General features: G+C 33.7%; 2 protein-coding genes across 3 annotated transcripts in view; one reads left to right on the top strand and one right to left on the bottom strand.

Annotated features, from left to right (window-relative positions):
• Positions 1-27,538, top strand: part of LOC106118641 (uncharacterized) — a 73,127-nt gene that overhangs the window by 23,892 nt on the left and 21,697 nt on the right. The gene's annotated exons all lie outside the window — the stretch shown is intronic.
• Positions 1,082-26,960, bottom strand: Llp1 (lysozyme-like protein 1). The gene is made up of 5 exons (XM_013313322.1): positions 26,932-26,960; positions 20,996-21,160; positions 18,336-18,424; positions 2,575-2,638; positions 1,082-1,505 (listed from the first exon to the last, which is right to left on the bottom strand). The coding sequence occupies exons 2-5, from the start codon at positions 21,138-21,140 to the stop codon at positions 1,372-1,374; spliced, it is 432 nt and encodes a 143-aa protein (XP_013168776.1). The 5' UTR covers positions 21,141-21,160; positions 26,932-26,960; the 3' UTR covers positions 1,082-1,371.

Raw genomic sequence — 27,538 nt, 5'->3', positions numbered from 1 at the left:
GAGTTTATAAACTACTAGCTGTCGCCCACGACGCCGTTGAACAAAAAAAAACTTAAGGTGTAGCCTAAGTGTTCTTCCAGATGACTGTGTTAAATTTAATTAAGATCCGTTGAGCCGTTACGGAGATACTTTCAAACAAACAACCATCCATCTAAACATTCGCATTTATAATATTAGCAAGATTTAAACTGAAATGTTCCAAAATAAATCCATAGATAATAAATGACATTGTCAGCCAGTTACTTTGAATCTCGTTAAAATAATATTTAAATATATATTTAGATATAAAATTTACCTCGCGGCTAAATATTATTTTTCTCGATAAAATAATGAGACAACTACACTGGGGAAATGATCAAAGCTTTGTATTAGAGGAAATGCCTCATTAAAATTTTCACTCAGATTACTAAAGTATTTATCCTTTTAATTTTACAGTATTACTGATAGATCATTTTGAACTTATGTAAAAACGGCTAAACACTCACGTATATTCGTTCGGTGGCGGCACCGATTAGTTTCGAGTCCACCGGGGGCCCTTCTTCCAGAGTGAGCAACGGGCCGCAACCGCGAAACAATACCAATCCCACTCACAAGGAAGAAGGGCCCCCGATGGCCTCGAAACTAGTCGTTGCCGCTGCGTGAGTGTTTAGACGTTTTCATATAACTTTACTATAACGTCTCACGAAAGTTTGAATAATTTGATAATTTTGATGCGTATTAGATAATTTACGTGTCAATAGTTTTAACTTTGAATACATCTGTAAGAAATAAATCTATTACTATTTTCAAACTTGATATTATAAATGCCAAAGTTTTGATCGATGTATGGATGGATATTAGAAACAGTGATAGAGTGTCTACTGACTGTGTTCTTTATGGATTAAAGATAGGTAAGGTATTTTCATATGAATTTGCCACATTAAGATATTAAAATACTCTGGAATTGCGTATAGCCTACAAAGTTTTTGTAAATTAGTTCCGCCCCTCAATCATTTTAAAAATAAAACGACACTTGATTTTAACACTTTTATTTCAGAAAAAGCAATGTTAGTAAAAGTAAAAATGATTACTATAAGGCCTAGTACACACTTGTGAAATGAAATCGCAGCGATCTTTATGACACTTGTGCGCGCATTATTTTATAAAACCAAAAAATCGCGCGATAAATAATAGTGCGCGCAAGGCCTTAGTGATACATATCAGCAAACTTCTTGAATATTGACGTGAGTTTCCACTGCGGAATCACTTTGACAATAACGTCTTGATTTTGTAATTTTGAATACATAAGACAGAATACAATATTAAGGCTAATTGAAAGCTAAAATTAGCAGTCATTTGTTCAAGAAGTTTGCGGACAATATGCAAAACAAATTAGCATCGCGACAGATCGGGAAGGCTCTTTTCCTTGCAGTACGCGTAGGAGGAGGGCCAGGCCTTGAAGCCTACTCTATCATAGATCCTCTTCGCACACCGTACGTCGTCAGCCAAGTCCTCGTTCACTAGATCTGTAACATAATAAATACTTATTAATATACTAGCTGTCGCCAGCGACTCCGTCCACGGACCGATAATTAAAATTAGTAGCCTATGTGTTCTTCCAGACTATTTTCTAAATCTATATCAAATTTCAACGGGATCCGTTCAGCTGTTCTGAGATACCTTCAAACAAACATCCATCCAGTCATCCAAACATTCGCATTTATAATAAGATGTTATAAAATACTTTACTAACTAAATAAAATTGAATGCAGTTCCCAAAACCTAGACGTATTATTCAAAATGCCCGCGTATGTCCCATCTATGACACACCAAGACAAAATAAAATCCCTCACTCGTCAAAATTGGTCGAGTCGTTTCGCCTACATGCGGATACAAACATACCCATGGAAAACATAACTGTTTCGGTTATAAAGAGATTGAAATAGAGAACACAATGTTTTTGCACTTGTTTCGGCAGTGAAAACGCGGGACGTGAAACATGTTTAGAATAACGAAGTAGGAAGTAGAGTAAGCTCGCAACTTAACACTCGCGCTGCTGCCGTGAATCACGTTGTTTGACTAAAGTTACAAGTTTCTCGAACGTGAGTGAAAATAATATATTCGCCGACGATACGGTGTATTATCTAAGACGACCTGACTTATATTAAGGTGTACTTTCACTGGGCGAACATCTTTAAAAAATTCTCAAAGGTTTTATGTTTGCTAAATTGATATCTCTTATTAAATATACGATTTAAGAACATTACGCTAACAATTAACTACTCGTGACTAAGGCAGTTAATCTATATGATTATAAATTAATTAAACGAGCGTTAAATGTTTTCTTTTTAAATTGAAATAAATGAGTTTTATTAAAAAGATAACTGTATCGTTAAATTCCTTACTAATAAATAAAGATTAGAAGAACATTCGCGCGGGGATTTCACAAATTATCGAAATTAAAAGAGAATTAGTGAGAGGTTAGCTGCGCGCTGCGAGCCATAGATAATGCTAAAAGCGAATCTCCATTCGGCAACAGATGCGGCACCGAATTGGGGGCGTGTTAATTAGATTAGAGGATTATGTTCTATATACCTTCGCATTTCATGCTGCAGTGGCCGCCTTTCCTGCCCTTTTTACACCATTCCTTGTTGTTTATCTGTAAAACAGTAAACAAATCATTATCAAGACTAATGTCAATTCAAATTGTTCAAGACTCCAACAATCGATGTTATTAAAAAGGCGGTAACATGGAAATTGCATGTCTTTTTACTAGAAATATTTCCAGTAAAATTCTCGGACTAACGGAAAAGACACACGTAGCAAAGTAACTACTTCAAAGTTCAGATTCATTAGTTGGTTACGCCCTCATATGTGATGCGAGATATTTCCTGTTCACTCATGTCAAAGCGCGTTGGTTTTAGTCCTTGCTTTTCCTTATCGCGCATTATACTCGTCAACTGAATCCCCGCACGACGCTTGCTTACATCGATTGGTCATTTCTATTTTTCATAACCATTGCGGACACCCATGCGTGCTCAACGACCGAGTTATCAACTAAAGAAATTACACCTTAAGATTTACTTTCTAGGACTAAGATTAATTTATCGCGGTATACTTACTATTTCTCTTTTTATAGTGTTTGAAAACAATATCAAAATTAAATTAATTTGAAATTAATTTCAATTTCATTGTCAAAGTAAGCTGGTTCATTTGTCAAGCTAACTGCACCTACCGGGTCCCGCAAAGCGGTCTCGACGACAACGTTCTAATAATATTCCGTCTCCGATATTATTCCCGGACGTTCAGATTGTCTGTCTGTCGGCTCTAATTTGATTAATCCCGGAATTCGCTACAAATTCTATTTGAGAACTTCATTCGAACTAACCCCGTCAGTAAAGGTACTCAGTAATTTGAAATTTTATATCTTATTACAATGTATTATATAATATATTGAATTAATTAGAAAATATATACTCGACACCTTTTATAGTAAGAAGTTTTATCATTTCATCTACGTCTTTAGTATAGCTGTACTGTCGACTCTGTCTGCGCGGAATTCAAAAAAACTTAATCAGTAGCCTTTGTGCACTTCCGGGCTATGTTCTACATCTATGCCAAATTTCCATCATCTATGACAAACATTCATCCATTCATACATCTAAACATTCGCATTTATAATATTAGTAAGAAGTAAGATAAACTAATTGCATGTTTTTGCTAGTAACAGTTTTCTAAAAGAAGACGAAAATATAAATCTGCGTACATTTTTATAGCACTCTACTGTATTTTTAATAACCGTTTCTTTGAGCCAAAGCTAGTGACTATGTTTTAAAGTTCTGCATTGTATAAGTGATGCATTTTTCGCATGATTGCATTACGAATGAATATATTTAACTGCTGGTTTTTGTTCAATAAATTAAATCGTATCGAATAACACAATACACCAACTAAACAATCGAATAACGAGATTACGTATTTAAATAAAGATAAACAAACACGTTATAATAATTTGTGCTATTTTAATTAAGGCTTAAATACAACAATAAAATGGTCGAATGAGCGCACAGAAAATCCCCCGTGAAAATCCTGAAACGACATAACATAAAGCGATATGGATAATATCGCCCGTAGGCATCGTCAATGCGACGTTCAAATAAATAAGCGAATTAATTAAAAACGTGTTTGCTGACAAAATACAAAATGCAGGCGGGACGGCCATGTCGGTGGGAATTTGCATTTTTATCGCGCCCCTAATGGAGAAATGCGTATCGGCCATTTTTAAACGAGCTTTTTTTTTCGGGAACGTCAACGTAATGACTTCACCGCGCGCCTAGAATAAATTCCTCTTCCCAAGTTAAGCTTTCGATCAACAAATAATTTGGCCACAGACTATTAAATTTGCTTTGGATGAGAAAATAGAATTTCGTTAGACCATGCTTAAGTAGGCCAAGTCTGGACTTATTGAATTTATGTTTGAATTTTTTAGAATGAAACCAAGTGCCTTTTTTTCTTTTTAATGCTTATTTTAAATTATTTTAGAATACCGACTAATAATATTCTGTAGAAAGAGCCATTATGACATTACTTGGGTAGGTTTTTATGCAGAAAGTAGTATGTAAATCTTTTAAATCAAAGAAAGTCTGTAAAAATTTCTAATAAAACTAAATACTAATAATAAAACTAAACTTTATAATATACTTTATAAATTACTATTATGGTAAACTGAAATTTCTAACTAACTGTGACATGATAAAAATATAAATGCTAGCTGCTAGCCGAGGAATTAAAAAAAAAATAGCCTGTGTGTTCTTTCAGATTATGTTCTATATGGATGCCAAATTTCATCATGATCCGTAGAGCCGTTCCAGAGATACCTTCAAACAAACATCCATCTATCTAAACATTCGCATTTATATTATAAGTAAGAAGTAAGATTATTAAAAAATACGAATTAACATTTACACCATTTTCAATTATATTTGTCAACGCTGTGAAATAATGCAATACTCGATGCGGTTAAACGATTAATATCTCAACCGCAGAGCTTAATGAGGGACAATCATTTTTTGCGGAGCTCCAAACGCGACATCGGATTACACTCGAAATTTTAACCGAATCCGCATGTCCCATGATAATTTACTATTATTAAATTCAGCACGCACCACACACTGATTATCGACCATAATTTTAAATTAACACACAACTGATTAATAACTGCTGACTGTATCATTTGAATAATTAATGTCCGAAAGATTTAATTTAATTAATTCACTGAAATTAATTACGAAATATCTAACCGTCTCTGAGGATTGCTTGTCTGTTTGTCATTTTGTTTCTATTTATTACTTTCATTATTAATAGTCCTATTGGGTGTTTTATATCTTTTTTCAGTCAGGAGTTTTGTAGCTAGCTATATTATATGCTAGTAAATATATTATATGTCGGAGATTTCCGAGCGGTTATTCAGTCAGTGCGCACACCGGCGCGGGCGCTGTCCCTAGACCAAGCCTATCACTTGTCAAACGACCACGCGCACTACTGACAGATACAGTTACACTGACAGACGTCAGTCATGCACCTTACAAGCAATGTTGCCATTCAGGCAAAATAATTAACGTCACAAATTAATATTTTCCGACATTTAAATTTATTTACTTTCAAAAATAATTAAACTGAGCCTTAAAGTAGGTACTAATGTCATTATTTTTTACTCCACAACTTTCGCCTATTATGTGTAAGTTATAAAAAATTTCATGTAGTTAATATTAACTTAGTTATATGACGCTTTAAAATAGGTTATTATGTCCTTATTAAATATCTTAAAAGAGAACAAAATGTCTGCATTGCGTTGGTTGCATTACAAGCTTAAAGTCACTTAATAAGCTGTTGTTTTAAAATTCTTGCAACGTGGAACTATAACGATACTTGTGCTGCGCAAGAAAATTTTAAAAGCTCTATTCAACGTGTATCGTGTTTTGTTTGAGTCAGTGACTGGACATCAGGGTACAATAAAAGTATATGTCGGTATTGAATATCAAAATGGCTTAAAGCAACATTAAAATCTGTTAATGTTGTGGGTACAAGTGTTGTTCAGGTTCTTATGTTTCTAGACTTTGTATTTGTTTTTTAAAAATTAACTTTATCTTATATTCTTTTGTATTGATTGATTTAAAATAAAGAAAAGTTATAAAATATTTTTAGTCTACGTTACATCTACGTCCATTTCATTTGTATAAATGTACAATAGTTTACATTACTAAACATATTAAAATGTAATTAGGATCATCATGGCATATGTGCCATGATGATCCTAATTACACCGTCAAAATTACGTGATAAATAATTTATCTTAAAAATAACTATCACCTGCGATACCGTTTGCCCGAAAAAAAAACTCCATTGCCTATGTGTCCTTTCAGACTATGTTCATTAATCCATCCATCTAAACAATCGCATTTATAATATTAGTAAGATGAGACAAACAACGATCGCATTTAAATCAAAAACGTCAATAAAATTGCGAACTCCAATTTTCCAACTTCTGGTGCAAATTACGTCACCTTGTAGAAAGAAAGGTAGTCCGAAATGCAATTTCAATGGAACCTTATCGCATGCGGCGACATCTAGCGGAGGAAATAAGTATCAAGTGTCGAATAAACGTCCGGAACTAAGCTCCGGACGATCTTCTATTTCTTATTGCGTGTCTGCCGCACTATGCCTTGTCATCTTTAAATCCGACTTCATTGAACATTTTCACAGCGGCTTTAAAAGACTTCAAAAGGATTTATTATTAAGTTTTTAAGATATTCTTTTGTGGCTTAATCTCTGAAAATCTAATACAGTATACTTCTTACTTTTTAATTATATGAAAATTTAGACGTTTGTTAGAAAGTATCTCCCGAACAGTAAAACGGATCTCGGTGAAATTTAACATAGAAGTAGAACATAATCGGGAAGAACAAATAGTCTACTAATTGTGTTTCTTTTTTAATACGGCGCAGACGGAGTTGCGTGCGATAGCTAGTCTTCATTTAAAACCAGGGAATAATTTAGATGACACTGTCAACTTTCTATTTTTTTGCCTACACCTCATATTGTCCAGATGACATCCTAATGAAAGTTTATCTAAAAACTGTAATGAAAAAACTATACTACTATACTCGATGAAATTTGGCACAGATTAAGAACAGTCAGATCTGTTAACAGTTCTGATAACGCACAAAGAAGATCTGGCGCCAATACTAGCGTTCCTATTCAATGATGTTATGACAACCGAAACAATCCCAAACCAGTGGCTTAACTCAACAATAATACTCATCCATAAAAAAGGAGACAAGTCCGATATAACTAACTACAGGCCTATAAGTTTAATGTCAAACGTTTACAAAATGTTATCTAAAATAATCCTTAGCCGAATTACAAAAAAACTCGACGAAAACCAACCACGAGAACAAGCTGGATTTCGAAGTGATTTCTCGACCCTAGACCATATTCACGTTGTCAAACAAATAATAGAAAAAAGCAACGAATATGGAACGACCTTCTACTGCTGTTTCGTGGACTACTGTAAGGCATTCGATTCACTCGAACATGAAAGTATCTGGGAAGCTCTCAACAACCAAGGTATAGACAAAAAGTATATAAGACTGATTAAAAACAACGGCAGCTCTGCAAAAATAAAACTTGAGCGAGAAGGTCAAGACATAGCTATAAAAAGAGGAGTGAGACAAGGAGACCCGCTGTCGCCAAAACTCTTCTCGGCAGTTCTTGAGGAAATTTTTCGCTCGTTAGAATGGGAGAATTATGGACTAGATATCAACGGGGAAAAACTGACACACCTAAGATTTGCAGATGATTTGGTCATACTTTCCTCGTCTCCGGCAGAACTAACCATAATGCTCAGTGACTTAGACAAAGCAAGCCGCAAAGTAGGACTAACTATGAATGCACTCAAGACGAAAGTAATGACAAACAACCTAGCAGAGCCTATTGTAATAGACGACAAAGAAATCGAATATGTTCAAGAATATACATACCTTGGTCAAATAATTTCACCAACAGGTCAAAACTCCAAGGAAGTGGAAGTAAGAATAGGTAAAGCCTGGAAGAGATACTGGATGCTTAAAGAAATCATGAAGAGTAAAGATATGAGTGTACAAATTAAACGAAAGCTATACAACACCTGTGTACTCCCTGTATTAACATACGGCTGCCAAACTTGGGCCCCCACAAAGGAACATTATCGTAAATTACAAGTCTGTCAAAGATCAATGGAAAGGAGCATGTTAAATATAAAGAAATCGGACAAAATAAAAAGCAAAGTTATTTCGGAAACAACTAAACTAACTAATATCATCACAACAATAAAACGACTTAAATGGAGATGGACGGGACACACTTTACGTGGAACAGACAAATGGAGCAAACTCATTAACTACTGGTATCCAAAAAGCGGTAAAAGAAAACGAGGAAGACAACTCAAAAGATGGAAAGACGAGATAAGGGAAGTGGCGGGACAGACCTGGTGTAGGAGGGCAAAAGCAAGAGAGGAATGGAGGAGTTTGGAAGAGGCCTTTGTCCACATGGGACAAACGGATATAAACCTAACTAACTTGACATAAACTTTAAATAATATAATGTAATGTAATGTAATGAAAAATATCTGAATAAAGGCTTATTATTATTATATTATTAAGAACAGTCAGAAAGAACACATACGCTACTTATTATTTCTTTTATTCTGCGCGGACGGAATTGCGGACGACAGCTTGTAAATTAAGAAATGTATAATACTAATTCATAAGATAAATTCAATAGAAGTAAAATAGACTTTTAATTATTATTCTATCAATTATCTAGACAAATTTGTGTACGAAATTATTATACAATACCATTTGGTATTCTTTACTTTGTCAAGACAAACTTGAGATTTGTTTGTCGACGGCGTATAGAACTTAACTTACTGTTAATTTGTGTTTGTTAAGTACGAATGTAAAGCGATTTTAATTATGCATCTTGAGGAAGTGGTTGCGGTAATATTCGGAGAACATCACAGAGTAATTATAAACAGAGAGTTTAACGTATGTTCAGCATTTGCGAGTCGTGTTACAAACAAACACTACTTTGAACGTCTTCAATTCAAATTTATGGACGTATTCATCTACATAATAATTATACGAATCTGAAATGTGCGGTGAAAATTTCATAGTAACCATCTATACGTTAACTTACTAATGTTATAAATGTTTGTATGGATGGATGTTTGTTAGAAGGTAACGTTTATATGGGTCTCGCTGTAATTTGCCATAGATGTAGAACATAGTCTGAAAGGACGCATAGGCTACGAATTAAGTTTTTTTAATTCCACACGGATGGAGTCGTGAGCAACAGCTAGTCTAAAATAACTAGATATTCATAATTGGTGTCTGAACATAAAAAAACATAAGCGGTGATTCTTTTCTCATGTTTTCTTAAATTGTTCTTGTATTTGCCTCATATGCAAGTTTTAACTTCGATTTTCTAATCTAAAATGAATGTTATACAAACGATTATTGATACTGCGATGTCATTGTATTCTACTTCTATTGAAAGCTTTAAAATTTCAAATTTGCCGCTACATTTGACATGAAGGTTGCTGAATCAGTAGATTCCCGTAGCCCGCGGCGACGTCAGTGAGGTACGATTTGCATTGTGGCAGAGACGCGCTCGTTACTCGGTTCACGTTGCTTCAATTTATTCCTAGTGGAGGGGGAGGTGTATCACTCAGCTACCATTCGTCTAGACACCGTCGCGCAAGACAGACGTAGGGGTGAGATTGCTCCGACAAACTATTGTCGAGGAAAATAATTGAATCTTTATCTATATGTATAGAAAGAAATTATATCAATATTTCGATATATTTTAAGTTACCCACAAAGTAATATTAAAACTATGGTGAATTTAAAAATCTAGAATTTTTTTTGTAAACTCTACCTATACTTCAGAGTAACGGTTATAATTATTCAGATTCGTAACCGATTCGAATCTGTCAAGGTTTTCGTAAAATCTTTGCAAATAGAATAAAACTTTATATACAAGTAAATACAAAACGTTTTTAAAATTCCTATTTAATTTATGCAAATCGAAATAAGATTTCCTTTCGTTTTATTTAAATGCATCCTTTTTACGAATCTGCTGATACTTAATCTATCTTTCATCTATCTATCTATCTATCTCATACGTTGCACATTTCGAATAAACTTGTCTCGTTTAAAATCGCAAGCAACTAAGTAAGGTACAGAACTGAAAATAACTAAAAACAATCACCACGACGTATTTCGATTCAAAGCAAAATTCAGAAGAGATTTTGAATGTTTTAATCGAAATGTCTATTTGATAATATATTCACAGTAAACAAAGAGATTGACAATAATAAGTATAGGTACTGTTAGGAAGAAAATCCGACACTATACCGGTGTACTGGTACAACACTAGAAATCTTCCTTCCTAAAATGTCGACGTTTATGCCCCCTCACTAATCATTCTGACACTTGACTTTGTAAAGAAAGCGCCAAAGGATTCTAACTAATAACGTCTAAAAGTACTTACAACTTAGGGATATGAATACTATTTTACATATTGATATACCAGTAGTCTTTTTCTGTGCATTAGAAATTAATAATTAGTAATAAAAAATTTATCGATAATTGAGCTAGAATGCACATCACTAAATCGAGATCGCGATCGAATTCAATTGAAATGAGTCGGGGCGTTCAGTAAATAACGTCTTGCGATCTAATACTTTCGGCTGGGATTACCAATCTCGCTAGTGAACAACTGATGAACGTCTCTGACGTCAAATAAAGGTAGTCTGTAGAAACTAAATTCATTTTATATCTCAGTGATATTATTTTACTATATAGTTTCTTTTATTTTGACTTTTTCATTGCGGAGTTAAAAAAAAAAGTAGCCAATATGGCCACGTTCATCAGGTACCTTCCCGTAAACCTCGGTATAGCCGTTCTAGAGATTACCCGGAACATACACGACCTTGCGGAACAGACATACATAAAATTGGTTATCAGCCACGTAAATACATCATGTGTATAAAATACGATTTTTTTAATGGATATTACATACAGACACTCCAATTTTAAGTATATGGATAGATTTTACTATCACCTACTAGTGTGTTTCCATTGTGAACAGACTTGTTTAAAACAACCCTTCATTCTTTTTGTAAACGGACAATTTGACACTCATTTAAAAGAGATCGAAGACTAGAAAAATCTTGTTTCGAGTTTGAAAGTTCGATTAAATCCTTTATCTGAAACAATTCTCATATAAAGATCGTTTATCGGGTTCTGTCTTAAGATAAATGCAATATATCACGCGCAATGGACTTTGCACTAAGACGGATACAAGTTCATTGACCCGGCCTACTTCTATACTATCGCGACTGATCTATTCTAACACTTCGCATCCGTTCTAAGGTTTGCAAATTGATAGCATTGCAACGCCTTGTATTATCGTGTTACGAGCAATTGATACAAAATGCATTGCATGAATGATAACATCGTTTGTTAGAAAAGGAGAGCTGAGCTCATATTTTTATATGTTGTTTGTATTCTTTATTAAACATAGAGACAAAAATTAATCAAAGCCTACGATGCTAAAATAATTTATCATCGTAGTTATTTTGTTATTTTTTAGTTGACAATAAAGCAGTTTAAGAAAAAATTTCACCTGGCCACGATAGTCTGCTAGCTGTCACCGGCGCATAATTAAAAAAGAACTAAATAACTAGCCTATGTGTTCTTCCAGACTATGTTCTATATTTATGGCAACTTTCATCGCGATCCGTTGAGCATATAAAATATTAGAAGATTGTTATGAAATGTTTAAAAGAATGTGCAACGGTGATAAATCGGGACAGACCTTTAGTCCTTAATAAATGTCCACATTCTTCGTTTCTGAGGCCGTTTTATGTAGCAAATTGACCAGAATTTAGTCAGCTTTTATGTAGGGAGGTACATAACTGGTAAAAACATTTTTCTCCGTTTACGATTATGGGTGTAGTATTTTATGTTAAGCCTTTATCGCTTCTATCGATAAAGCGTGCTATGTTCTGCCAAAGAACAAGGTACTAAAGTGGGCTGCCAAGACTCACTGTATTACCGTAATATTCGACTCCGGCAAAACTTGAATACATATTGTAGTGGCTTTTTTATCATATTAAAGATATGTCAAAAAACACTTTCACGCCAAAACCACGGAACCAATTTGGCATACAGACAGTCTAGTGGTGGAGAAAGGACATAGGCCACTTTTTAATGTGAAAATAGGGTTGTTAGGGCTGAAAGGAATCACAAGTTGTATGGAAGTACCAACATATTTACAGATAGAACACATAGGAATGAATGAAGTTATATTTCTCATTCGGCGCGGACGGAGTCGCGGGCGATAGCTAGTTTTGTTTAAACGACAGGTACAGTAATGAATTAGTCAATTAGTTATAGAGATAACTAATATGCGCGTCAAGACTTGTATTAATTAGTTATTACGCAGTTAATTATGCTAATTTCACACTGTTGAGCAATGATTTACGCAGATTTATCTATTAAATTGAAGATAATCGAGATAGACTAGTCAGTCACAGAGATATGTTATCTGGAAATAGTTATTTTACAAAAACTCCGTACAACATTATGCTTAAATTTTTCTGGGTTTCCATGTTCACCACGACTACACTGAAGACACGCGTCAAGTGGAAGCAATTTCGCGTACAGTCTGATGAGCGAGCCTCCCGGAGCCGTTCCTTCCGCTCTGGATTTATAATCAAGAAATGAGAAAGGATGTGGACTTGGCGGAAAGGGGTTCGCATGGGAAGGGGAAATATTCTCTTTCCATACATCCCATTAGTATGCCACTTTATACGTAAAAAAATAATTGCATAGGAAAGATCATTTTGAAAATTATCGGTCTTTTGATGAATTATAATTTTACTGTTGTATAAGAAATTTTAATCCTGTATAATAATGGAATGAAAATCGATGTAATGCAGTTTATTAAGAATAATAGCTTTTACTAAGTTCGTATGAAGTTGTATACAAAACATTGCCTTTGTCATTTCACGACTGATGGTGCACAATAGCGGTACTATAATTATACCAGCTTTAAAATAAAATGGCTCATTGTGACCACCTTACGGATGTAGCGTCAAATGTATTTTGTATTATGTTACGTTTTGAAGTGTATAGCGCACTGACCGAGCTTTCATTACTAGCCTACTAGCCCCAAATTTAATCTTTTTTCTCACACTTTATTGTTAGAAAAGGGTGGGAAGGGAACTTTTAGGTGGAGGCGACTCCTTTATAGTTTAAAGGTAGACAATGCATCTGTAATTATGGAAGTTTATGGGCAACTATCGTTTCGTCATTTCCTTATTAATTAAAAAAATTGTCCGACTGAAAGGACCGTTTTTTCACATACACGTGATTATGTACGTAGTTACATAATATGAGAGTTTGTATATAAGTCTGTTTTATTTTATACGTTGACTAATTTTAATTCGATTTCTATCTTTGAATTGTCAAATACAGTTTTATCTTTACATACTAAGTTAATAGACTCGCCTACAAGGAGGTATCATGATTTTTTACTCTAGTATTTTTATTAAGAGAAAAACCGTTAGATAAATAGATTTGATTTGTTAAATACATTTCATAGATTATTTGCAATGTAATCATTGATTGATACAATGGCCGGTGTAGATACGCTGATCACAATTTCGCTACAATCTGCTAATTTGAAACAATTGTTACGTAGAATCTCTATGTTTGATACTTGTGACTGTTAATGTTTATTAAATTAGATGATAATTGTTGTTGTTATTTGATTTAACGAGTAAATATATATAAATTATGTTAATATATACTTATAATGGTTGACAAAAGTCATTGTCAAAAGAGTACTGTAAGATCAAAGAAGATCCTTTTTTTCATAAGGTGGCAAACGAGCGAGCGGCCACTTGAAATCGCTGAAATAGCGAAGTGACCGTTGCCCATAGACATACTCAATTGCATATGCGTTGCCTACCTTGAATCGACAGAGGATGCACAGAAAGAAAATACTTTCCCTTTCCATGCATACTCATCCGGAAAGTCCACTTCCACTCCCATCCTTTCCTTACAAGAAAAATGATGGGAAGGGAAAGAGTACTTAATTAGGCCTCCGGAACGCACACTCATCAGACGAAACGCGGAATTTCTTCCACTTCACGCCTGTCTTCTGTGTGGTCGAGGTATTTCACCGGGCGAGCCGGGTCAAGTCGTGCGAAGATGTTAAAGTGGGCTAGAGCCCGCTTTAACATCTTCGCACGACGGGACGGGACGATGGATTCAACAGTGGCAGACCACTGTTGAATCCATTATTTAACAGTCTTATATTCTCATATTTTCTAACAAAACTATACATGATAAAAACACCACTTAAACCGGGGCAAATAAGTGTGTGCGACTATACCTATTTAAGTTACTATTATTATATCATTAATTGACTAAGAATTATTTTCAAGTTATTTAATTGTTAATAAATAAATTATGCGCCTAAATTAAATTACCGAAACATTTTCCTCATCGTGTTTGTATTAAAATAATAATTTAAAACTGTCCCAACAAATGTATCGCGTTGCTTCGCTCAAGAAAATAATTAATCCCTAAGAGGGACTTTGGGAGCGTCTTAATAACGGTACATAGAGAAAATCGTGAAATAAATTCACCATTTTTTAGCTACATCGGAAAAAAATAAACAATTCCGCAGGGTGTTCAATTTCTTATACTAAAGATGATTTTAATAGCGCGGTTAGTTTTTTTTAACCAACCACTAAGTTTTACTTTGAAATTATGCCGCCGTTAATGTAGCTAAAATATCTACCTTGCTAATATTATAAGTGCGAATGTTTAGATGGATGTATCTCTAGTACGGCTCAATGAATTTTGTTGAAATTTGCCATATATGTAGAACATAGCCTGGAAGAACACATGGGCTACTTATTAAGTTTTCTTAATGTCGCGCAGGAGTCGCAGGCTACAGCTAGTCCAATAATATAATTTCATCTCAGTTTTTTTTGGAGGAAATGTTGATAATATTGTTATTGATAATTGTTTCGGCAGTGAAATACAACGGTAAGAGCTTTTCGAACTTCAAACGATTTAAAAGCTTAGATTTGAAGATTAGCGTTTCATTAATTAACATTTCGTCGGACTTTGATCGCGGTTCTTAAAGTCTTTAGAATTGGATTTAAAGTAAAATGCTTATTCGACACGATTTAATTTTCGATCTATTTTTCATTTGAATTTACAACCCTTTGCGATACGTAGAAGTACTACGCCGTAGCGCGTCTACGGATTTACTAAAAAGTTGATATTGTTGTGTAGCTACAAATCCAATAGATACGTAGCATAACTATTGATAGTACACAAATATACTGAAAATAGGTAAAAGTGTGTAATTTCATTTTTTAAACTTTTAGTCCAATTTTTATAAACATAATCAACTTTCCTTCATATAATTTCAATAGTCTTTATTATATTAAATGCGTTTTATTTTTAATACAAAAGCTCAATTGATTAAAAAGGATTTAATCATTTAATATTTTATTTATACTTTTCATGAATTTCCTTTTATTTAAGAAAAGAATGTTTACTTGCAGATGAACCAAGAATTTATTGCATACCAAATTACAATTAGTAGTTTGCATTCATCATCTATGTCTATTCTTGCTAATTTAGATAGGTAATTACCTTATAGTATTAACATGTTATTGTACTAAACGTCAAAGGAGAACAAACAATGCGATTTGGTTTTCAATTACGATACGAGTCGGATCGACCTACGAACTATAGACTGAAAAATTTAACTGACCCGGTGGTTATAAATTAAGTCAAAGTACGATCGCTCGTTAGCACTTCCCTGTCAATGCAAAAATCTGTAACAAAATCCTTGTCAGACTGTACACGTCATGTCTTGTGTCATTTTCTAGGCTTTAGTAGGCTTTCGTTTTCCGATAGAACTAACCGTGATAGCAGTACCTCTCTCACCGGGCCAGAAAAGTTTTTCGCACTAAACACGCTATCGCTGTAGTGACGCTGCCACGATTATGACATTGAATCATGCAAATTCCGCACGGGAAAACTAAGGCTTGGTATACACTTGCGTTTCTTACCGCGTGCCGAAAGACCGCAAGTTTAGAAATCAAAATTTCAAAATTCAGTCAAAGTAGATCTGCGACAAATATATCTTAAATCTTAAAAGTATAAATACAAATTATAATAATTATGGAAATCTATATAAATTCCATGTGATCTACTATAGTTTAAAGAGATAGGTTCGAATACTACGATACGACGCAGTACAGTCAAGTGAATGAATATTTATACCTTTATTACACTTTACATACTTCTATAGGCTGTCGGGTTTAAAAACACTTACAAATGTGTTCGTGAACCTACTTGTCAGAAGCGTTAGGACCGATTCGTGCATACATATTTTAAAACCAAAAGAGTACACAAGTTGCTGAAGGTATGTAAACGTCTACATATTTACGCAGCTGACTGTACAAGCTTGTGTACACATGGCTTTATCATTGAATCATGCAAATCCGCTCGCCAAAGCTAATTGTAGAGTTGTACGCGAGGCACGTTTTAGTTGGAGGCGATACGAGTCAGTTGTGAACTGACTTTGTTGCCGTGACACTTATGAGTGACGGCGGTCGTAATGGACGACGCGACGTGTCGCTTATTAAGTTTGTTATATGTATAAAGTTAGAGATGAATCAATGTTTTGATAAAAGTTATGTCTCTCCAGTACAGTCCACCGCTGGAATGTGCAATCATGCCAGTGATATCTTATGCCTTATGAATGTAAAGATAACCAGCGAGGAAGCAGAAATTTAGACTGTTTCAATTTTATATTGTTACATCTGTTCAGGGATTATTTTCGATTGTATAGAAGTTTTCAGATATCTTTGTGGCTCTTAACTTCGAGTACCTGGACAGAACACAATTTTAGTCTAGGGACGGTACAACGCTGGTATAGCTAAGACATTTGAAAAGAACTATACTAGAATAGTGGGTATAGATCCAAGAGCATCTATGTATTTATTTATTTTCTAAGCTTCTACAAGATTGAAAACTTATTATTTTGCGAAATGATAAATACGATTAACATTACAATTAAAAGCGATAAAGGTTCGGTGAAACTCATTGATGTTGAAATCTGCATAATTTAAATAGCACGACCAATTAAATAGCTGCGCGTATCTCGCGCCGCTACGGCATTAACATATTAACGACAGATTAGTGCTCACATCACGCCCCCCATGAGCGGTATAAACCCCCTAAAACTAAATATCGATCCTTAACTGTATTTATGTCTGATTATACTGAAAACACATTAATATATTTATATATCTACATCTCCATATCAATCTTTTGTGGTTAAAAATGTGCGCATTTTTTTCTTTATAAGGTAGAAAAACATTACATGCGTTAACCTCTTGAATTAACTCGAATTTTTCTTCTTTGTGTAGTAACTGAACCTTTTTAATCACTAATATATGGAATTATTATTGTTACAACAAATGAAATATTTTTTTAACAATATAAGAAAAATTATTTAAGCGATGAAGTATTCAATTTCCAAGTAAATATGTAAAGTAAATAGGTTGATTGCGTAATTTAAATTTAAACATTTTAATGCTTACGCACGGATAGTGTTGCGGTGCGTAGTCCACGTGGATTCTAATTAGCAAACATGAATTTATGAACGTTTCGTGACAAACTACAGATTCGCACAGCTAAATTGCGATCAGCCATAACATATGCAACCAGCCGTCTAACATGGATAAAGTGTTTTGATAAAGTTGCATTTATTTGATACATAATATTATCACACATATCTGAGAAGAGGTTCAAAGATATGTGTGAAGTAAATCTGCACTGGGCTAGCATTGATGACTATAGCCTAATCACCCCTACCTTAGGGTTGTCTCCGGAACCCTCAGTGGAGACGTATAGTGAGCTGATGATGATGATTATCGGTCTCAATATAAAACTTACTGTCGTACTCAGAGTTCAATTAGCATTGAAGAGGCTACCTCTTAACGTAGATTCAGTGTGGGAACAGAACATAAGTCAGGTGTTGCGTTCAAGAGTAAATAACTAGGTAAAACTCGTCCTACCTTTCGATTCGATACCATGATCAGTTTTAAACATGGTTAATCTTAGAAGACATATAATTTGACATTCTGATAAATGATAATGATACATTCATTATCATTTATCAGAATGTGTGTGAATTAATCATTAACTTACTTGAAATAGACCGTAGCTGGTGTAGGCGTTGTTGTGGTTGGTCACCTTGTCGGTGGTGCGGCCGCTCGCGTGCTCAATCAGGCACACCCCTAGACAGAAAACACGACATTGGTTAGTAAAATCGATATTATAATTATTTAAGCTCTGTTTAATTCTGAAACTAAATAATTACTTTATGTGGCCACCAAGAAGGAATGACAAATACAAGATGCAAAAAAAAATGTCCCGCCAAATCAAACTTTTATAGGTTATCTGACTGCTGTTTATTAAGAGAGTTAGCAAAGCTTTTTAAATAATTAAAAAGCGCCACTCACAGTCCGCGACTTAAAAGCCAGTGCCTCTTAAGCACAATTCATTTATCAAACACTTTTAAAAAATGCCAGCGATGAATACGATTTTCATTTCGAATAAATACTCCAAATGAAACTTCTGACAGCTTTAAGTCCGCACAAACAAGGAGGTCGTTTACTTTTTTGTTTTAAAAATAAAAAATAAAAGCCAGCCAGTTGTTTAAGTAAATTAAATTCGTCGACTTCCAAAATTCTTAATTCAAATAATAACATTAAGTCGGCCGCGCAAACCAAATGAATTGCTCTCAGCGACCTCTATAAGCATTCACAAACTCCGAACGCCGGGGACAGATCTTGTATTTGCATAAAAAGGGGACATCATTCAGATGACAAAACATTTCGAGATCCCCTTTCATTTAAGTTTAAAATTGTTAACTGGCACCGCCTTAATTGACACAGTACAGGCCCGCATTGCCTTCCCCCCACTCACTCTAATCTGAATTAATTCAAATTAATACAAGCCTTGAATCAAAAACGGACATTTGCTGTCTGATTCTTAATCTTGTAGAAATCACAAAACCTTATAAATAAACCGTAGATTTTCGTTTTGGATTGAAATATAAAAATCCGATATTTTTTTTATCCAAAGCTTCCCCAAATTGTTTGACTAAACATTATAAAATAATTTATGCAGTTAGGGATCGTTTACAAGCAAGTTTCGGTCGATATTGTTGTTTCGTGTTATAATTGTGTTACGAAATTTCCAATTTTCACTTCCTGATTCAAACTATTCAATATATTATATAGTTGGTATGTATCAGACGGTAGAGGGCGACAGATTGACGCCGCATAATGAGATGTGGCCTTCCCGGTTGTTGAACACAGCGAAGACGTCAATATATCTATGTATACATATATTATGTACATATATTCCTTGCTATATATCTTGAATAGATCTGATGTATTTGCCAACTAATAGATATACATAACAACTTAGATATATGTATACATATTTATATGAAAGTGGCAGTATAAAATGATTATCATTTATCTTACTAATCTTAGACCAAAATTCGCATTTAAGACATATTGAAGTCTCTGTTTTGTCAAAGATGACAGGGATTATATACAAAGATTTTGGTCTCAGAAACCAATGGTAAGAACACTTTTTATACTTTTTAATTCTGTTTCTTTGTTTTGGATAACCTCAAAAACTATTTTTATTTTTCTTTCCCTAAAAGAATTTGTTTATCAGTGAAAACTTGGGCTACAGTCTGTTTCTAATTTAGACATCTTTCTATGCTATTTTATTTCATATAGATTTTTCTCGCATGTTAAATAAAGATAACGAGCAATTATTTCCCTTACAATGTAAAATGTTCATTCACATAGCCCCAGTAATTAATAAAGCGCGTTTAAACATGTGCGCGCAAACCTGTGCTGCGCTGCGCATCAAATATTAGTGTGGACTAATTTACGAGCCTTTATAACTATAACAAAGCGTATAAATATAATTTTAATGTACAGTCGCGCTATTTGGCGGTGTTCCATTTTAAAAACGACAATCGTTTGAATACTTTGAAACGTTTATCGTCAGTAAATGTATTGAAATAAGGGTATTCTAATCCTACTATAACTAATATTACTCAGACATATGGAGAAGGGAACTGGTTAGGTGTTGTAAGTTGATGACCTCTGCTCCCGTCAGTAGCTCTGATAGTATTGACTTGATAGTAGACAACAGTGTGGTCACCATAATATTGTGTTTGTTGCTCTACAGTATCTCACATTTATTTTTCTATTTCCATATATAACACCCATAAATACACTATGCCATTTATTCCAAACCCGCGAATACCCGAAAAGACAAGACAAATTGAGTTATCCATAACATAGTTACTTTATAAGACAATTTCGCCAGATTATTAAAAAAAACTACATTAATTATTTTCATTATTCATGAACCAGCTGGAGCCAATTATAATTCTATCGTAACTATACTTTTATAACTGGTATACCGTAAACGAAGGCGACTGTACGTAACGTTAGAAACACAGGCTTCACCTGATTAACTGCAGCAGTAGCTAATGCAAGTGTTATACGATGTCGAGTTTGCGTTGCCTCAATGCCTTTGGGAGAAAGTCTTAGTTAGCGTTAAACGTAGCTCGGATAAATGTACTAAAGCAAAATGATATAGCAGTGCAGATAATGATGCTAAAGAACTACATAACCATAGGTTTTCACTGTCTAAACAATTATACAAAGTTATATTTTCTTTGCTGTCGTCCTTGAGTAAAACAGAGTTAAGATTTATACAGAGACTCCAGCAGTGAAAACTCTTGGTATTCGTATAAGAAAATAAATACTTACAGTTAGGTATTAAGCTTCTTGGAAAATTGTATCGTAAAAGCTCTCTTGAAAGCTGGCATCGTGTGAAAGTTCTCGCGTGACCTTTTGATCCCTGGATGAGGGCTAATACTGCAAGCAGTAATAGCAATTTTGATTGTTTTTCCATTGTCCTTTTGATTTTAGAGTCTGTGAACAAATAAAATAATTAGTTGCTAGACCAAGCCAAGGCCCACAAAGGACTGTAGAGCTTGAAGAAGAAAAACAACAAATAATTATTATTATAATACTAAAATGAATTATTTGAATCCATTTATATCGCATATATCGATTCATTGCCCTATATTTGTTATCGTCGTTGCGTATCTGTGTTCACACGTATATCTTAGGTTTTGCATAATGATTTTAAGACATAACACCTAGGCGGCTTTAACCCTAAGGTTAGTTTCTAGGTCATCATTCAAAATCTAACGTACGTAGCTTGCATTGAGAGTTAAAATCGTATCGTTTCTCTGTAATTGGCATTTTCAATGTACCATAATAAGCAGATACATAAAGGTATTTTAAATGATCCATTGTGATAAAATATCTTGAAAATACGAAAGTAAAATAATACAAATTACCCACTTAAATAAATTTATTACGAGACGAGTGCTCGAAAAATAAATGACGTTATTTAATTGAGAAAAATCACACAGAACCGTGAAGCGAATGTAAATCGTCGCCTTATTATTTGCGAACCGGAATTACCTTCACTTCCTTCAGAAATAATTTCCAAGTCGTTTGAAATTCTATATTGTTGTCTACAGAGACTTTTACAGAGTTACGTCGGAATGAGCATCTCCTATTTTCGTATTTGCATCCATAATTGCGCGTTTATTGTTCTTAAAGTACTATGTCCATGATTTGTTGGATTAAAATCAGAACTATTTTAAATCAAGTCACTTGGTATCACCAAACAACAAAGTGCGGTCTCTTTGTCTATAAACATCTGCAATAAATTGGTAGATTGCAGGTGCACTGTCTAACTTTAATCTACAGTGGAGAGAATATGCAAAAAAGTGTTTCCACCTTCATCTATATCCCCTCTCCTGTCAAATTCGCTTCCTAAATTTAGACAGGTGTAGAAAGATGACAAAGATTTGTCCCTCGACATGCACATTTATGATTTAAAAAATCTAAAATTGGTTGTTGTGACAAAATTCCTTTGAACTAATAAATAAATACAAAATCATTGTCACCTTACTGCTAACCGCTGGCGCTGCCAGTAAGCGGCGACGTTTAATTTCAGTTAAGATATTTTTCACGAGGATAAAATTAGTAAAGTTTTACTTAATTGTGATTTCTGTATTTGAATAACAAATGGCGAATGCGAAATATAAAACACTAGCTTTTGCCGGCGACTTCGTCCGCGCAAATTAAAAAAAAAGTATTCTATACAAATTAGTTTATATAATGTTTAATTTAGAAATTTCATCCTGATCCGATTAGCCTTGAAGTTACGTAACAAATATCTGTCCATCTATCCAAACATTCGCATATATAATTAGTAAGAATTTTGTTGGTTTTGATTTTTTAATTTAGCCAATACAGTGACAAATGGCTTAATTCTAATAAGGTATTTTTTTATGCTTTTGGTTAAAGTGACCAAAATTATATTTCATAAGTTTGAATCTACCTTTAGATTAAAAACCAACTTCTAGTTTTTGTATTGCTTAGGATTTTTATTTCAAATCAAAACAAAATAATACATACCAATGTACATCAAAACGCTTTTGTGTTAAAATACTTATATAAAAGAATGATGTTTCATCCATTCCTAACAATTTGTCTATCTGGATGATGTATAGTACAAACATTTCTTATAGTCGTTTCATAGATTGATTGCTTGTTTGTGTAGTCTTGACAGACAGATTTGAGCGGATTGATTTGTTCATTGAGGGGTCTGACAATTTTTTTCAAGAAATTGAAAGTATTTTTGTTATAATTCCTGGTATGTTAACTAGCTGTCGCCCACGACTCCATCTGCGCGGCATAAAAAAACTTAATTGGTAGCCTATGTGTCCTTCCAGACTATGTTAGAAAAAACTTCGACTACTATAAGATGTATACATCTGTGCTAAATTCCATCGAGATCCATAGAGCCGTTCTGGAGACAACTTCAAAGAAACATCCAACCATCCATACATCCGAATATTCACATCTCTATTATCTATATTTGTAAAAGAAAGTCGTGTTAGTTATACTACTTATAACTCAAGAATAGCTTTACCGATATGGTTGAAAATTAGTGAGGAGGTAGCTTAGAGCCAGGAGACGGACATAGGATACTATTTATTCTTTTTTTCTGCTTTTTATTTAACTTATCTATATATTAATTTTTTTATACATTCACGCGGACGGAGTCGCGGGCGACAGCTAGTTTATAATATTAATAAGACTTATTTATGTGTACCTGTCCAAAATAGTCAGGTGAGCAAAAAACATATAACATCAAACTTAATAAGAGATAACGATGGATTTATTTTGTACATGCAATACGAAATGCTTTTTACGAACACTGTTTAAGCATTTCTCGTTATTCGGGAGTGCAAAAGTTGTCCGTCGACGTTTCTAACGCCGGAGGGTAGTTTGTGAACAAGCGACGGCCATGTTTGTTTTGGAAATTAAAGCCAACACATTTTGTTTGACACAAATGTCAAGATAACCACGTCAGTACACTGATCATTTGAGGGAGTAATAAACTGTTATACTATAGTAATCTATATTGGAACTAAACTGAATGTAATGTGCTTGTTTTAATTTAGTTTTACCCACTACAATTGCACCATAGTTTAAGACCTCAATTTAGTGATGTGGCAGCTTGAATTATTCCTATAGCACGGAGTCTATCGTCTTTTGCATTTGTCCCATCTATGTTAACAAAAACACATGTAAAAAGCCATTTATGATCGACATCAAAATGCAATTTTTAGAAGAAAATCCTCACAACGTACAATTCATATCTCGTTCACGTCGCAAATTCACAAAAGCTACGCTGAAGCCGCTTTAAAAAACTTCACGCTGGAATCGTTCGCACAAAGGATAACGTAGGCTCGGAGATTCGATCCGAAATTGGCACTAACGAAGACCACAAGTTTGCGTGTATTTTTTGTTAAAAATAAACGTTGTGTTTTAAAAAGATTTCTGAAATTGTAACGTGTGATTTTATGATTAGAATTGATGGAAGTTAAACGTCCAATCTTAATTACTCCAATTGCGTATTCCGATATAATCGTCAATCGCGCGCAATTAAAAAACAACTTTTTTAAGTTGTATACGTATTTCAGTGTTCTACATCTATTATTTATCATATAAACTCACATTAATAATATGAATAGCTATAGCCCGCGACTCCGTCCGCACGGTATTAAACAAAAAACTTGATTAACCTATGTGTTCTTCCAGACTATGTTCTACATATATGCCAAATTTATTTAATTTCAGCAAGATCTATGCAGCCGTTCTGAGAATACCTTCAAACATCCATCCATCTAAACATTCGTATTTATAATATTAGTAAGAAGTAAGATTTAAAACAACATAATCTTTATTATATATATTTATGTTTATTATTGTATTAAAGATTAATATTCAAAAGTGAGCTATCTCGGGGATTGTATGAACTTTATATTAGGCTTGCCGACTGAATTTGTATTGAAAACATCTGATTTATGTTGTGAAGTTTTCTTTGGGCTCGAGTTTCAATAGCGGAGTTGGCTTGGCCGCACACAATTTTGTTTACCTTCGCCGCGGAGAATGCGAAAACTTTATATTAACTGTTTATTGAAAATACTAAAGGGAATCATCAGTCAAATATAACTTTATTTTTAAAATAATACCAACAATATTATTCCAATATACTGTATTGAAATAATATTATTTGAAATTGTAATTTATTTTTTGGATGATTAATACTATATAGTAAAAAGTGGTTTGTCTATCGAGTTGGCGTTTGAAGGACAAACGTAATTTACATTGGAATAAAAATAATGTAACTAGTTGTGTTTTGTTTTCGCAGATAATTTACTCCGTTTTTAGGGTTCCATACCTCATAGGAAAAAAACAGAACCCTTATAGGATCACTTTGTTGTCCTACCGTCTGTCTGTCAAGACCCTTTTTCTCAAAAACGCGTGAAGGTATCAAACTGGAATTTATTTTTTTGTAAAAAAACGTCTTTACAAAGATACACTGATTCTGGGGGAAACAAGGTTATTTGGGGTTTTACCCTCTAATTCCTCACTCGATGGACAATCTCTAACACTGACGGGGCTCCGGGATCTCCGGTGCAATGCACTATGATAATTTACTCATTTAACACAACTTCTATACCACGTTTAAATAAGCTATGTTACCATTTTATTTAAATCCAACTTTAAAACGTAATTATGTTATTTCCCAAGGAAATTGATGTAGATATATACGGAAAGTCGCGGCGTGGAGTTAACTAGCAAAACAATTGACTCTCGCACACACAACAAGAACGTTTTCCAACAAACTCCGTGTCACGTATCATGCAATATGCATGCAAAACATTTACATATGAAAACAAGTCGAAAACAAAGCAATACAACAAAATGTCCGCTCGATTTATCTGGCGGAATATGTTCGCGTTGAAAGCTCACAAAAGCTTAATCGAACGCAGTTTAATAAACTTGACGTTTTTCACAAATAGGTATAGGCGTTAACAATGTTTTGACGTAAATATAAGCTTTTTCATAGCGACATTTTAAAGCAGTGGCCACTAAACTGGACTTTAGACTAGGTAGTGCCTACATAATTTAAATTTAAATTTCTCCTAAACTATTAAAATTATTTATTGAAGTAAAAAAATTTGCAAATTTCGTCAGCTTTCCTTCAAGATATATATTATTTAATATTTTACTAGAAAAAAAGATAGTCTGCAAATAAGTTAGGTAACTTGATCAGTTTAAATTTTATAAAATTCTTGTATTAATTTCTAGCCTAATGTTTTGCCTAAGAATTGGCAAAAAAAAAAACTTTTTCTTTGTTTAATTTTAGAAAAATTTTAACTTGCAAAGATTTTTACTTTTCGTTAACTTCCACAAGTGGGCATCGATTTTACGGATTGAAAAATTGCTTATATTGCTTTTGTGAATGTTCACATTGAAAACTCTTGCTTCGTTAGATGAATTGAGAGATAAATTTGTTCGTCTAATTTTATGTTTTCAAAGAAATAACTAACCACGTTAAAAAATATTCGATATGCTGTATTTTATTTAAGGTAAAGATCAATGAGTACAAAATATTATAACTTTTTTATGTTACGTACTTTGATGTCAACCGAAAATTAAAAAACAAATTCTGAAAAATGTTCAAAGTAAAAATGGCTTTTTTTTCGTTGAATAATATTAATAAAAATATTTTTATAATAAGCAGACATATTTTTGTTTTCGAAATTGATTTTTTGACTTATCTGTATGGTTTTTAAACGTACAAGGGAAAAAATGTGTGAAACTCTTAGCACAGTTATGTGAAGGCTTCAGTATAAAGGCCTTAGCTTCGCTTCCTTTTGACTGAATGTTTTACACAATTGTGAGAGAAACAGAAAAGTGGGTCAGTCTAAATTAGAGAGTGGTGTCAACGCGTACAAGGGAAATGAATTTCGTTTATTTTACACGGTTTTTATTGCGCGAATTCTACTGTCATAAGAGTTTATTACAATAAAGCAAATGCTTGGAAACTTATTTATGCATTTTATATTATGAAGTCCAGTTATCGTCTTTTGATTTTAGCGTTGATATGACGTAATGGTTACGGACAAAGAAATATTGTAAAAAATTCAAAATATTTTTTTAAGCAGTAAATTCTGCTGTTTAATTTTTATAAGATGTTTTTTTAACAGACTAAAGAACCTTATAAATTATGCCGATAAAATAAAAATAAATGTATCAGTCACCTGTGACTCGATCGTGCGTGGCTGCGCGTTGCAACTGCATAGAGCTTCTCTCTTCGCATCCACTTTATCAATTTATATCGTTACACGCAATACATGCGTAAACGCACTTAAGGCTAAACAACTCTTTACTATTTTTCCAAAGAATTTTTATGATGTAGGTAGAAACGTATTAGCGACTTCACGGATTTTTAAGTTTTACATCTCCTAAATGGAAACATATTTTTGAATATTTTTTTTTAACTTTTTATTCGAACTTCTAGCAGACGTTTTTCATCTGTGTAACCTACATAAAACACTTCTTTTATCTTCTTTTAGGTTGCGGCTAAAAAAATCAATGCCTGCAAGCTTTTAACTTTGCTATTTCACAATTATGTTTCGATTGCCTTACAACGCTCGGCCGCTATCTCTCCTGTCCCCTATTGTTATGTAAATAACTATGCGGGTACAAAAACCGCTTACGGTAAAGCTTTTTAATACAATAAAGTTATTTTTAAGTAATATTACGATCGAAATATTAATATTGTTTTTAGTTTAATGACTTAAAACTTACACTTAAACAACTTACAAGTTTAGAAAACTATAAATAAAATTGTTCAATTAAATAAAA

Source organism: Papilio xuthus, unplaced genomic scaffold (genome assembly GCF_000836235.2).
Source record: "Papilio xuthus unplaced genomic scaffold, Pxut_1.1 DF827570.1, whole genome shotgun sequence".
NCBI lineage: Eukaryota > Metazoa > Arthropoda > Insecta > Lepidoptera > Papilionidae > Papilio > Papilio xuthus.
Note: the sequence above shows the minus strand (reverse complement) of the source record. Positions and strands in the feature narration are given on the sequence as shown.